Source organism: Pan paniscus, chromosome 8 (genome assembly GCF_029289425.2).
Source record: "Pan paniscus chromosome 8, NHGRI_mPanPan1-v2.0_pri, whole genome shotgun sequence".
NCBI lineage: Eukaryota > Metazoa > Chordata > Mammalia > Primates > Hominidae > Pan > Pan paniscus.
The window spans coordinates 86,496,453-86,511,658 of NC_073257.2; the positions used below are offsets into that span (position 1 = coordinate 86,496,453).

General features: G+C 38.7%; 2 protein-coding genes across 12 annotated transcripts in view; one reads left to right on the plus strand and one right to left on the minus strand.

Annotated features, from left to right (window-relative positions):
• Positions 1 to 15,206, plus strand: part of ADK (adenosine kinase) — a 563,972-nt gene that overhangs the window by 195,598 nt on the left and 353,168 nt on the right. The window lies entirely within an intron of this gene.
• Positions 191 to 6,190, minus strand: LOC106635184 (mitochondrial import inner membrane translocase subunit Tim9-like). The gene is made up of 2 exons (XM_014346498.4): positions 337 to 6,190; positions 191 to 260 (listed from the first exon to the last, which is right to left on the minus strand). The coding sequence occupies exons 1-2, from the start codon at positions 465 to 467 to the stop codon at positions 191 to 193; spliced, it is 201 nt and encodes a 66-aa protein (XP_014201984.2). The 5' UTR covers positions 468 to 6,190.

Below are 15,206 nucleotides of genomic sequence, written 5' to 3' on the forward strand. Positions count from 1 at the left end.
ATTGAACAATAAGACCTTCTATTCTGATTATTCCCGGTAAATAGGAATAATCACTGGTTTCTCCAGTGGTTTCCACTTGCCAAAAACTCATGACAGATGACTTAACAAGGTGGCAACTGCTTTCAGGGGATTGTATCAGATGCATACTCATTTCCAGTGCAGCAGCTGTTGGCAATCTAGGACTTCTCTATCATGGTTGGCCAAGTAGTCCTGCTTTGGCTGCCAGAGCTTCATTCTGCTGAATATTACATTCCTGAAGTCTCATGGATATTCTTTTTGTCATTTAAAAATATTTCCACAAAGTGTTCTGAACAGGCTGGTCTCTTCAGGTTTTACATCTGTTGTGCAGTCTTAACACAGTCCAAAAAGCAGATTTCTGTAAGTTTATTGTCAGTCCCAAGAAATTCCTTCAACTGTTTAATCTGATCAGATTCTGGTATTTGTGCACCCATATTCTTTTGGTACATTTATTAGTCATCTTCTCTGATGCATGAGTTTCCTTTCTGTTCTCGTAAAGTAGTGTTCCAACCTTTGTTTGAATGTCTTCAGTGAGACGTGATTTCTTACCTAAGCACAGGCTCTCACATCTGACGTCAGTACAAGGCTGGAGGCCTACACTGCCAGTAGAGTCTGAGGATGGAGGATCAGGATCAGGGCAAGCATTGCAGCTGCTTTATCTAATTCTTCTTTAAACGTTCATTAGAATTCAATAGTGAAGCCATTCAGGGCTAGGTTTTTCTTTGTGGGTAGTTTCTTGATTACTAATTTAATCTCTTGTTATATAGGTCTGTTCAAGTTACCTATTTTTTCTTGAAATTTTTTTAGTCATTTGTGCCTTTCTAAGTATTTGTCCATTTCATCTAATAAATAATCTAATTTGTTTAATGGCTATTCTTTCTGACATTAATATAGCCACTTTGTCTTTCTTGTGGGTGTTGTTTGCATCACATATCTTTTTTTTTTTCCCAGACAGGGTCTTGCTTTGTTGCCCAGGCTGGAGTGCACTGGCAAGCAGAGGTTGCCACTCACTGGAACCTCTGATTCTCAGGTTTAAGTGATCCTCCCACCTCAGTCTCCTGAGTAGCTGGGATTACAGGTGCATACCATCATGCTTGGCTAATTTTTAAATTTTTTGCAGAGACGAGGTCTCACTGTATTGTCCAGGCTGGTCTTGAACTCCTGGCTCAAAGTGAAACCCCTGCCTTGGCATCTCAAAGTGCTGGGTTTACAGGTGTGAGCCAACACATCCAGCCTGCATGATATATTTTTCCACCCTTGTACTTTCAATCTGTTAGTAACTTTCTATCTACAGTGTGTCTCCTGTTGACCCACATAACTGTCTTTTATGTATAGTTATTAGAACTATTGATAAGAAAATGTGAAAGTATAGTCCCATTATCTTATTTGAGTGGAATCAGTAGACTATTTCATAAAATGTATTCTAGTTTATAGTTTAGAATAGTTTGTTTTTCATGGCTTTTGAGAAAAACATTTGAATGAGCTTACATTTCGTTGCATTTAAAATTTCTGGGTTTTTGTTGTTGTTGTTGTTGTTGTTTTGAGACGCAGTCTCTCTCTGTTGCCCAGGCTGAAGTGCAGTGGTGTGATCTTGGCTCACTGCAACCTCTACCTCCCAGGTTCAAATGATTCTTGTACCTCAGCCCCCTGAGTAACTGGGACTGCAGGTACATGCCACGACCTGGCTAATTTTGTATTTTTAGTAGAGATGGGGTTTCGCCCTGTTGGGCAAGCTGGTCTCAAACTCCTGCCCTCAGGTGATCTACCTGACTCAGTCTCCCAAAGTGCTGGAAGTACAAGTATGAGCCACTGCGCCTGGCCAAAATTTCTGTTTTTTAATGAATCCAAAGTTCATGTTTTTTTTTCTTCCCAATGCCATGGTACATATCATCACCAAAAACAGTAGTGATTTTGCTTCAGTGAACACTGAATTTTAATATTATTGATAGAATGGCTATATCGATCAGGGTTTTACACTTATAGTACAGAATACTTGCAATGTAGGTAGGCCTCATCCTTTGTAATTAATTAATTAGCTTGTAATTATATAAGCTAATCTAAATTTTCATATTTTCAGTTTTAACATTTGGACTTTTGAGTTACATTTCTTATATTTTGATTTTTTTCTATAAATTGTAAAACCAGAAAGACAACACTAGAATCAATTAAATGCAAGATTGAAAGGGTTTCATAATATAAAAGAGCAATCTTGTTTTTGAAATGTTCAGTTTACAGTAAGGATCGAGTAGCTCTGCAGCTACCGATTTGGGAAATACCTGAGGTTTTTTTTCCCCTTGCACTTAAAGGCTGTTTTAGCCCTGAAGCTGGCTAGTAAGGACACAGACTTTAGAGTGCCACGACAGTTCCATAACAGGAGTGAATTGAAGAAGAGAAGCAGTGGAGTCAGGAGCCTCACAAATTAAAGACAACTGGTGAAGAGAAAAACCATTTATTTTCGATACTTAAGATGGCTGAGCCTGTAATTCCAGCAGTGCTTTGGGAGGCTGAGGCAGGTGGATCACGAGGTCAGGAGATCGAGACCATCCTGGCTAACACGGTGAAACCCTGTCTCTACTAAAAATACAAAAAATTAGCCGGGCATGGTGGGCACCTGTAGTCCCAGCTACTCAGGAGGCTGAGGCAGGAGAATGGTGTGAACCCAGGAGGTGGAGCTTGCAATGAGCAGAGATCACACCACTGCACTCCAGTCTGGGCGACAGAGCGACACTCTGTCTCAAAAAAAAAAAAAAGATGGCCGAATAGGAAGAGCTCCAGTCTGCAGCTCCCAGCAAGACCAAGACAGAAGGCGGGTGATTTCTGCATTTCCAACTAAGGTACCCAGTTCATCTCATTGGGACTAATTAGGCAGTGGTTGCAGCCCACAGAGGGTGAGCAGAAGCAGGGTGGGGTATCACCTCACCTGGGAGGTGCAAGGAGCTGGGGGACCGCCTTCCCCCAGCCAAGGGAAGCCACGAGGGACTGTGCTATCCGGCCCAGATACCATGCTTTTCCTATGGTTTTTGCAATCCGCAGATCAGGAGATTCCATCGTGTGCCTACACCACCAGGGCCTTGGGTTTCAAACACAAAACTGGGCGGCTGTTTAGGCAGACACTTAGCTAGTTGCAGGAGTTTTTTTTCGTACCCCAGTGGCACCCGGAATCCCAGCGAGACAGAACTGTTAACTCCCCTGGAAAGGGGGCTGAAGCCAGGGAGCCACGTGGTCTTGCTTAGAGGGTCCCACTCCCACGGAGCCCAGTAAGCTAAGAACCACTGGCTTAACATTCTCACTGCCAACACAACAGTCTGAAATTGACCTGGGACCATTGGGCTTGGTAGGGGGAGGGGCCTCTGCAATTACTGAGGCTTGAGTAGGTGGTTTTTCCCTGACAGTACTAAGGTGGCGGGGAGGTTTGAACCAGGTGGAATTCACCACAGTGCAGCAAAGCAGCTGTGGCCAGACTCCCTGTCTATATTCCTCCTCACTGGACAGGGTATTTGTGAAAGAAAGGTAGCAGACCTAGTCAGGGGCTTATGGATAAAACTCCCATCTCCCTGGGACAGAGCACCTGAGGGAAGGGACGGCTGTGGGCACAGCTTCAGAGGACATAAACTTTCCTGCCTGGTGGCTCTGAAGAGAACAGCTGATACTGACAAGGAGGATTCTCCCAGAACAGTGCTTGAGCTCTGCTTAGGGACAGACTGCCTCCTCAAGTGGGTTGAGGAGACTCCGTGCCTTCTCACTGGGAGAGAACTGCCAACAGGGGCCAACAGACACCTCAAACAGGAGAGCTCTGGCTGGCATCAGGCTGGTGCCCCTCTGGGACGAAGCTTCTAGAGGAAGGACCAGGCAACAATCTTTGCTGTTCTGCAGCCTCCATTGGTGATACCCAGGCAAACAGGGTCTGGAGTGGACTTACAGCAAACTGCAGCAGACCTGCAGAAGAGGTGCCTGACTGTTAGGAGATAAACTAGCAAACAGAAAGCAACAACCTCAACATCAACAAAAAGGACCCCCACACAAAAACCCCATCCAAAGGTCATCAGCCTCAAAGATCAAAGGTAGATAAATCCATGATGATGAGGAAAAACCAGCGCAAAAATGGTGAAAATTCCAAAAACCAGAATGCCTCTTTGCCTCCAAATAATTGCAGCTCCTCTCCAGCAAGGGCACAAAACTGGACGGAGCAACCCCAAGACACCTAATAGTCAGATTCTCCTCTGAGCTGAAGGACCATGTTCTAACCCAGTGCAAGGAAGCTAAGAACCTTGATAAAAGATTATAGGAACTGCTAACTAGAATAACCAGTTTAGAGAGGAACATAAATGACCTGATGGGGCTGAAAAACACAGCATGAGCACTTCATGAAGCATACACAAGTATCAATAGCCAAATCGATCAAGCAGAAGAAAGGCTATCACAGATTGAATATCAACTTATTGAAATAAGGTGTGAAGACAAGATTAGAGAAAAAAAAATAAAATGGAATGAACAAAACCTCCAAGACATATGAGACTATGTGAAAAGACCAAACCTATGATTGATTGGTGTACCTGAAAGTGACAGGGAGAATGGAACCAAGTTGGAAAACACACTTCAGGATATTATCCAGGAGAACTTCCCCAACCTAGCAAGACAGGCCAACACTCAAATTTGGGAAATACAGAGAACACTGCAAAGATACTCCTCGAGAAGAGCAACCCCAAGACACCTAATCATCAGATTCTCCAAGGTTGAAATGAAGGAAAAAATGTTAAGGGCAGCCATAGAGAAAGATCAGGTTACCTACAAAAGGAAGCCCATCAGACCAATAGCAGATCTCTCTGCAGAAACCCTACAAGAGAGTGGGGGCCATTATTCAACATTCTTAAAGAAAAGAATTTTCAACCCAGAATTTCATATCCAGCCAAACTAAGCTTCATAAGCTAAGGAGAAATAAAATCCTTTTCAGAGAAGGAAATGCTGAGGGATTTTGTCACCACCAGGCCTGCCTTACAAGAGCTCCTGAAGGAAGCACTAAATGTGGAAAGGAAAAAGTGGTACTAGCCACTGCACAAACACACCAAAATATAAAGACCAATGACACTATGAAGAAACTGCTTCAATTAGTGTGTAAAATAACCTGCTAACATCATGATGACAGGATCAAATTCATATATAATAATATTAACCTTAGGTGTACATGGCCTAAATGCCCCAATTAAAAGACACAAATTGGATGAAGAGTCAAGATCCATCGGTGTGCTGTATTCAGGAGACCCATCTCACTTGCAAAGACACACATAGGCTCAAAATAAAGGGATGGAGGAATGTTTACCAAGCAAATGGAAAGCAAAAAAAAAGCAGGGGTTGCACTTCTAGTCTCTGATAAAACAGGCTTTAAACTAACAAAGATAAAAAAAGACAAAGAAGGGCATTACATAATGGTAAAGGGATCAATGCAACAAGAAGAGCTATCGTAAATATATATGCACCCACTACAGGAGCACCCAGATTCATAAAACAAGTTCTCAGAGACCTACAAAGATACTTAGACTTCCACACAATAATAGTGGGAGACTTTAACACCCCACTGTCAATATGAGATCAATGAGACAGAAAATTAACAAGGTTATTCAGGACTTGAACTAAGCTCTGGACCAAGCAGACCTAATAGACATGGAGTTGCTACAGAACTGTCTACCCCAAATCAACAGAATATACATTCTTCTCAGCAGCACATGGCACTTATTCTCAAATCAACCACATAATTCAAAGTAAAACACTCCTCAGCAAATGCAAAAGAATGGAAATCATAACAGTCTCTCAGACCACAGTGCAATCAAATTAGAACTGAGGATTAAGAAACTCACTCAAAACCACCCAACTACGTGGAAATTCAACAACCTGCTCCTGAATGAATATTGGGTAAATAATGAAATTAAGGCAGAAATAAAGAAGTTATTTGAAACCAATGAGAACAGAGAGAAAACGTACCAGAATCTAGGACACACCAAAAGCAGTGTTAAGAGGGAAATTTATAGCACTAAGTGCCCACTTCAGACAGCTGGAAAGATCTGAAATCAACACCCCAACATCACAATTAAAAGAACTAGAGAAGCAACAGCAAACAAATTCAAAAGCTAGCAGAAGACAAGAAATAACTAAGATCACAGCAGAAGTGAAGGAGGTACAGACATGAAAAACCCTTGAAAAAAATCAGTGAATCCAGGAGGTGGTTTTTTGAAAAGATTAACCAAATAGATAGACTACTAGCTAGACTATTAAAGAAGAAAAGAGAGAAGAATCAAATGGACACAATAAAAAATTATAAAGTGGATATCACCACTATTCTCAGAGAAATACAAACTACCAACAAAGAATACTATAAACACCTCTATGCAAATAAACCAGAAAATCTAGAAGAAATGGATACATTCCTGGATACATTCCTGGACACATACACCCTCCCAAGACTAATCCAGGGAGAAGTTGAATCCCTGAATAGACCAATAACAAGTTCTGAAATTGAGGCAGTAATTAATAGTCTACCAACCAAAAAAAGCCCAGGACCATACAGATTCACATCCGAATTCTACCAGAGGTTCAAAGAGGAGCTGGTACCATTCCTTCTGAAACTATTCCAAACAATTGAAAAAGAGGGAGTCCTCCCTAACTCATTTTATGAAGCCAGCGTCATCCTGATTCCAAAACTTGACAGAGACACAACAAAAAAAGAAAATTTCAGGCCAATATCCCTGATGAACATCCATGTGAAAATCCTCAATAAAATGCTGGCAAACGAATCCAGCGACATGTCAAAAAGCTTATCCACCACAATCAAGTCGGCTTGACATGTAAGGCTGGTTCAACATACGCAAATCAATAAATGTAATCTATCACATAAACAGAACCAATGACAAAAACCATATGATTATCTCAATAGATGCAGAGAAGTCCTTTGATAAAATTAAACATCCCTTCATGCTAAAAACTCTCAAAAAACTAGGTATTGATGGAACATATCTCAAAATATAAGGGCTATTTATGACAAATCCATAGCCAATATCATACTGAACAGGCAAAAGCTGGAAGCATCCCCTTTGAAAACCAGCACAGACAAGGATGCCCTCTCTCACCACTCCTATTCAACATAGTTTTGGAAGTTCTGACTAGAGCAATCTGGCAAGAGAAAGAAATAAAGCGTATTTAAATAGGAATAGAGGAAGTCAGATTGTCTCTGTTTGCAGATGACATGATTGTATATTTAGAAAATCCCATCGTCTCAGCCCAAAACCTCCTTAAGCTGATAAGCAGCTTCAGCAGTCTCAGGATACAAAATCAATATGCAGAAATCACAAGCATTTCTATACATCAATAATAGACAAGCAGAGAGCCAAATCATGAGTGAACTCCCATTCACAATTGCTACAAGAGAATAAAATACCTAGGAATACAACTTATAAGGGATGTGAAGGACCTCTTCAAGGAGAACCAGAAACCACTGCCCAAGGAAATAAGAGAGGATGCAAACAAATGGAAAAAAAATTCAATGTTCATGGATAGGAAGAATCAATATTGTGAAAATGGCCATATTGCCCAAAATAATGTATAGATCCAATGCTATTCCCATCAAGCTTCCATTGACTTTCTTCGCAGAGTTAAAAAAAAAAAAAAAACAAACCTTAAATTTCATATGGAACCAAAAAGGAGCCTGTGTAGCTAAGACAATCCTAAGCAAAAATAACAAAGCTGGAGGCATCATGCTACCTGACTTCAAACTGTACTACAAGGCAACAATAACCAAAACAGCATGGTACTGGTACCAAAACAGATATATAGACCAATGAAACAGAACAGAGGCCTCAGAAATAATACCACACATCTACAACCATCTGATCTTTGACAAATCTGACAAAAACAAGCAATGGGGAAAGGATTCCCTGTTTAATAAATGGTGTTGGGAAAACTGGCTAGCCATATGCAGAAAATTGAACCTGGATCACTGCCTTACACATTATACAAAAAGTAACCAATATGGATTAAGGACTTAAATGTAAAACCTAAAACCATAAAAACCCTAGAAGAAAACCTAGGCAATACCATTCAGGACATAGGCATGGGCAAAGACTTCATGACTAAAACACCCAATGCAATTGCAGCAAAAGCCAAAATTGACAAATGGGATCTAATTAAACTAAAGAGCTTCTGCACAGCGAAAGAAACTATCATCAGAGTGAACAGGCAGCATACAGAATGGGAGAAAATTTTTGCAATCTATCCATCTGACAAAGGTCTAATATCCAGAATCTACAGGAACTTAAACAAATTTGCAAGAAAATAACAACCCCATCAAAAATTGGGCAAAGGATATGAATGGACACTTCTCAAAAGAAGACGTGCAACCAACAAACATGAAAAATTGCTCATGATCATTGGTAATTAGAGAAATGCAAATCAAAACAACAATGAGATACCATCTCATGCCAGTTAGAATGGCGATCATTAAAAAGTCAGGAAACAACAGTTGCTGTTGAGGTTGTGGAGCAATAGGAATGCTTTTACACTGTTGGTGGGAGTGTAAATTAGTTCAACCATTGTAGAAGACAGTGTGGCAATTCCTCAAGGATCTAGAACCAGACATACCATTTGACCCAGCAATCCCATTACTGGGTATGTACCCAAGGGATTATAAATCATTCTCCTATAAAGACACATGCACACATGTGTTTATTGTAGCGCTATTTACAATAGCAAAGGCTTAGAACCAACCTGATGCCCGTCAATGATAGATAGAGAAAATGTTTCACAGAGACACCATGGAATACTATGCAGCCATAAAAAAGGATGAGTTCATGTCCTTTGCAGGGACATGATGAAGCTGGAAACCATCATTTTTAGCAAAGTAACACGGAAACAGAAAACCAAACACCACATGTTCTCATTAATAAGTGGGAGTTGAACAATGAGAACACATGGACACAGGGAATGGAGCATAACATACCTGGGCCAGCTGGTGGGTAGGGGTCAAGGGGAGGGAGAGGATTAGGACAAATACCTATTGCATGCAGAGCTTAAAACTTAGATGATGGGTTGATAGGTGCACCAAACCACCATGGCACATGTATACCAACGTAACAAACCTGCACGTTCTGCACATATATCCCAGAACTTAAAGTTAAAAAAAAAAAAAAGCCAGGCGCAGTGGCTCACGCCTGTAATCCCAGCACTTTGGGAGGCTGAGGCAGGTGGATCACAAGGTCAGGAGATCGAGACCATCCTGGCTAAAATGGTGAAACCCTGTTTCTACTAAAAATACAAAAAATTAGCCAGGCGTGGTGGCGGGCATCTGTAGTCCCAGCTACTTGGGAGGCTGAGGCAGGAGAATGGCATGAACACAGGAGGTGGAGCTTGCAGTGAGCTGAGATTGCGCCACTGCACTCCAGCTCTGGCGACAGAGCGAGACTCTGTTTCAAAGAAAAAAAAACTTCAGTTTACTTGATTTTGCTTATAGAGTTCTTTGAGAATTTAAATCATCCTTTCTGAATTATAGAAAGTCATAGATTAGAAGTGTAGCTTTAAAATGCTCTAGATTACTCTGAATTAAGAAAAAGGGTTTCCTTTGTCCAGAATAAGCATCAATTTAAAACAGCATTTAAAAACAAGTATTCAACAAATTGGTATACGAATTATAACACAAGCAACTAAATCACTGACTTTGATTAGTCTCTCTACTGATTACTACTGTTGAACAGAAGTTGTGTGTAAGAATAGGAGAAGGTGAACTCATTGTCTTGAGCATGTGGAATCAGTTCTTGTCTGAGGCCAGATAGCAATTTTTATCTTATTTTCAGTATAGCAGATCCTATGCTGCCCTGATAAGAATTACCTGCACAGCCTCATTGACTCTCTCGGAAGTATTCCAGTAACTCTTTGAATTTTTTCCTAGAAAAATTGGCATCTCTGTTACCCCTATACAATTCCTTCATAAACAGCAGAAATTTCCCCCATGAAACCTTTCCTTTAACCTTAACATTCTTTGATAATTATTTATGAAGTCCTTAAATAATTATTAAAACAAGTATTGGTTTTGAATACATACCAGCTTTGGAATACTGCTTAAGGAAACCATGATAAACTCCAACTCCTTTATGATTATTTAGAGGAATATATCTATTTGTTGTAGTCTTAAGGAAAACCTTGTCAACATATTAGATGATAGAAACAGTCATAACCAGCGACCACCAGGTTTGGTGGGAACTCTTGATGTGAAGGGTCTACTCCATGTTCTGCCAACCAAGTAACTAAGTCATTTTGGGCAAGTGATTCAGCTGACTTGATCTGTTACATGATTCCTAAGGTCTGTTATAGCTCCAATATTTCATGGCATCACTCCACTTTAATGTATTATCTATCTTAAAAAAGTTAAACAGAAAGATCAATTAGCACTTATATTAAATTTGAGTTGCTGAATATTTTATTTTTTCTCACTTCCACTCACTGCTTCCACTATTTGGGTAATGATTGTTGGAGCTGTATGCATTTATAATGCATTAAGCACAGTGTGGTATATCACTAAAACTTCATTACAAATATTCATTCCATACATTTGTCTGTACTGGGGTCAGTTTTTTTCCCCTTCTTCTTTTTAAAGACAGGGTCTTGCTCTGTCTCCTCCTGTCTTGGTCTCCCAATGTGCTAGAATTACAGGCATGAGACACTGCACCTGCTCTTTTCTAGTTTTATTTGTCTATCTGAAGAGTTTATTATTTGGCTAAGCTCACATGGCAAGGTAGGTATCATGAAGTGTTCAAACCCAGCTTTTCTGCTAATGTTCTTGTGAGATAAACCAACTATTAGTAAAGATACTTGCTTCCTAATCAAGATTACTTGGAATTGTTAAGAGAGTATGTATGTATGTATAAGTTAACTTTTTAAAAACTTCTCTGCTGCCTGGAGGAATAATGAAATGACCCAAAGGGATAGAAGCAAAATATTTCAGATAGTACATAACGTATATACTTAGCCTTGTGCAATCAAGAATTAATGATATAATGTGTATGGAGTAATATTTAACTTTATTTCGTTATAAGCCCTTTTGGGATAGTGGTTGTTCCACATAACTTTTATCTTCTTTAATGCTTAGTATCTGCTAGAAATGTAGTCTGTGGGATCATAAGAGTTGGGGAAGATTTACGGATAGCATTTTCAGAGACTGAACAGAAAAGCATATTGTCATTTGGAAAAATTTTAAAAGTGTCTAACTTTTATTCAGGACCATTTGCTTTTATTTTCCTGTTGTTATTTATTTCTATTATCTTGTTTACAGTTGAAATTTGGACAATTGGTCTGTATCTTTTCTAATTTTCATTATATATAAAGACTCAGGTTTCCTCTTTCCTTATGTGTTTGTTGGTAAACATTAGGTGCTATTTTTAAGTTTTCAATTCTCAGGCATAGTGCTACTTATCCATGTTATTTATATAAGCAAATGAGCATATTTGCCAATCAATCCACGGTAAGAAACACAATTTAAGTTCCTACCAAGGATACCTCTGTGTGTGTGTATGTGTGTGTATGTATCTGAAATATTTCACTAAATAATTCATATTGTTAATACCTCAACCATATCTTGATATTCTGTTAGCTTTTTAAATGATGGTTGTGACCAACTACAGTTCACATTTTTCACTAGTGGATCACACTCTGCAGCATTAAAATCACCGTGAAATAGATTAATTAGAATAAATGAAGTGTTCTTTTTTCATTCTGTTTGTACAGTAGATATTATTGGATTATTTTATAAAATACCCATTTTATAAATTGGATGGTATGTTATAAATGGATAGTAGGATTTTTCCTTTCTTCATTTTGTACCAAGAGAATAAAAAACACTCCTGTTCAGTACATCTCTAGCAAGCCTATTTCAACATCCAATGTCTCAAATAATTAATTTTTCTATACGTTAGTCACCCTTACACCTAAACGTTACAGTGCTTCAGTATAACTTCTATGTAAACATTATTAATCCCATTTACAGATGGGAACCAGAGTGTTGGGAGACAGGTCATGGATTTCTCATGTTCCTGCACAGTCTGAGTGTTCTAAGGAGAGGCATTTACAGTGCCAATTGTATAAGGAGAAATTTCAGGACAGTAAAACTACTGACATGTCCCTCCCTGGAGACATCCAAGGATAGTAAAAATAAAAGACCTTCTCTTCCCCTTCCCAGAGGAGATTTGCTTATATTTGAGTGTAATGAGCAATCTTTCTGGGCAGAGCAGGGTGGCAAACCAATAGATCAGAGTTCCTTCATTTGGGGGTTACTCTCCTGTGATGCTCTCTACTGTATGCACTAGTAACATCCATCCCTTACTGCATTGCCTCATGGAGATTGGAGCTCAGGGAACTGGTCTAAATATATTGTTCTAGCTGCTGCTTTTGTTACGAGTAATAAATTGTCTTTGTTTCTGATCCACAGTTCTTGTGTCCTTATGTCATTGTGTGTGTGTGCATATGTGTATGCAGGAGAACGAATGCGGCAGATTGAAGAGCAGTTGAATATCAGACCTTTGTAGTGTGGTGGTGGTGATGATGGTGTTGAGACAGAATTTTGCTGTGTTACCCAGTCTGGTGTGCAGTGGCGCAAGGCTCATTTCAGCCTTCGAACTTTCAAACTCCATGGGCTCAGGTGATCCTCCCAGCTGGTACTGAAGGCACACCCCACCATACCCAGTGATTTTTTTTTTTTTTTTTTTTTAAGAGACAGGTTTTTGTCATGTTGCCGAGGCTGGTCTCAAACTCTTGGGCTCAAGCAATCCACCCACCTCAGCCTCCCAAAGTGCTGGGGTTATGGGCATAAGCCACCATGCCTAGCCCTTTGTGATTTTTTTAACTTAACTCTGGCTCACACAATTTAACTGTAGGTCTGTTTGTAAACCTGAAGCGCTTTCTATGCTTTCTTCCTTACATAGACAGATAAAATAAGTAGAAAATATGGTGCTAATGACTAGTATTTGGTATAAGTAGATAAATGTTTTGTATCACATTTGCATGCTTATAATCTGTGATCAATGAGCAGTCTGAATATTTTTCCCTCCATCCTCATAAGTTAAACTAAAAAAAAGTTATAGATTGAGGCTGGGACATCTGGTGGTGAAATTATATTTATATGAACAGAGTTTGTGTATATACATATATATTTCAGAATATATTGAAAAATAAAAGTGTAATGACCTTGATAAAAATGAAATATTCACTTAAAAACTCCATTTAATAATGCCCACAGGAAAGAAATGCTTCTAGAATTTTTTAACTAATCATTTTTCTCAGTACTTTTGATTGTCATGCAAACTAAAGAAATGGACTTAATGAACAATTTAGTTACAATAATAAAGTTTCAAAAATTCTAAATTTACCTCATAATTGCAGCAGATGCAAAATTATTTCATATCTTTATACTCGTTATGAAATTACCTCATATCCAAAAATATTTATGTCAAGTGACAGGCTTTTGCAGCATTTTTGATATTATTAACCTTATAATATATAATTAACTTTGTAAGTTAACCTTGTGGAACTTTTAAGGGAAATGCATTAACTTAGCATTAATATAGACTTCTAAAATTCACTGTGATGTAGAACATTTGATTTAATGTTGTCTGTGTCTAATACAAAATAACTGTGGTCCACTTACTTATTTCAAATTGTATTCTCAAAGGTACCTACTAGATTATGTGTGAAGAAGTTTGTGACCAAAGTAATATAACTGATTCTGTTTTGAAAATCTAGAATAAAGTTTATGCAAAAGCATATGGATTATTTCTTTATGAATGCAGTTTTATACTAAAAACTCCTCCATACCCACGTAAGTAGATATATTCTCATAGTGATGTAGAAAACTGACAAAACTTTTCATCCTCAGAGCTAGGAATTCTTGTGTTTGGCCACAAGGGAAAGACAAAGGTATTAGAATTTTAAATAAGCTATCATCAACAAATACTACATCTCTCCAGCTCCATTCATAAATATAGCAGCATTTTGGAAGTGCAGATGAATCGAACATAGTTAATTGAGAAAAATTTTTAGTAACATACATAATTTGTAAATATTGAATCGTTTTTTAAATGATACTCTGAGTCATAATTATTTCAAATTGTACATAATGCTAGAAGAAACTAGGATAATAGCAGAATAAGTTACAGTGACTAAAATCATAGGTTTTTTTAAGAGATTGGGGAGTCTCTGTGGTGCCCAGTCTGGAGTGCATTGGTGCAATCATAGCTCACTGTAACCTTGACTCCTGGCTTCAGGCAATCCTCCTGTCTCTGCCTTCCTTTTGTAGTTTCAGGTCTTAACATTTAAGTCTTTCATCCATTTTGAGTTGATTTTTATACATGGTATAAGATGAGGATCTAGTTTGATTCTTCTCCATATGTATATCTTTGGTCTATATATTTATTTATATGACAGTACCATGCTGTTTTGGTTACTGTAGCTTGGTAATATAATTTGAATTTGTGTAGTGTGATGCCGCAGCTTTCTCTTTTTGCTCAGGATTATTTTAGCTATTTGGGGTCTTCTGTGGTTCCATGTGAATTTTAGGATTTGTTTTTTCTATTTCTGTGAAGAATGCCTTTGGTATTTTCATAGAGATTGCATTTAATCTGTAGCTCACTTTGGTTAGTAAAGATATTTTAACAAGGCCGAGCATGGTGGCTCATGCCTGTAATCTAGCTCTTTGGGAGGCTGAAGTGGAAGGATTGCTTGAGGCCAGGGATTCAAGACCAGCCTAGGCAACATGGCGTGACCGTCTCTACAAAAAAATATTTTTTTAATTAGCTAGGCATGGTAGCATACACTTGTAGTCCTGTCTACTTGGGAGGCTGAAGCAGGAGGATCCTTTGGGCCCAAGTGGTCAAGGCTGCAGTGAGCTATAATCATGCCACTGCACTCTAGCCTGAGCAACAGAGAGAGATCTTATCTCTGTGTAAAAGAAAAAGAAATGTAATTAAAGGAAAAAAACATTTTAACAACAGTCTTTCAATTCCAGAACATGGGATGTCTTTTTTTCCTTTTCTCTTCAGTTTCTTTCATCAGTGTTTTATAATTTTCCTTGTATAGATCTTTCATCTGCTTGGTTAAATTTATTTCCTGGTTATTTTATTTTTTTGTAGCTATTGTAAATGGTTTGCTTTCTTGATTTCTTT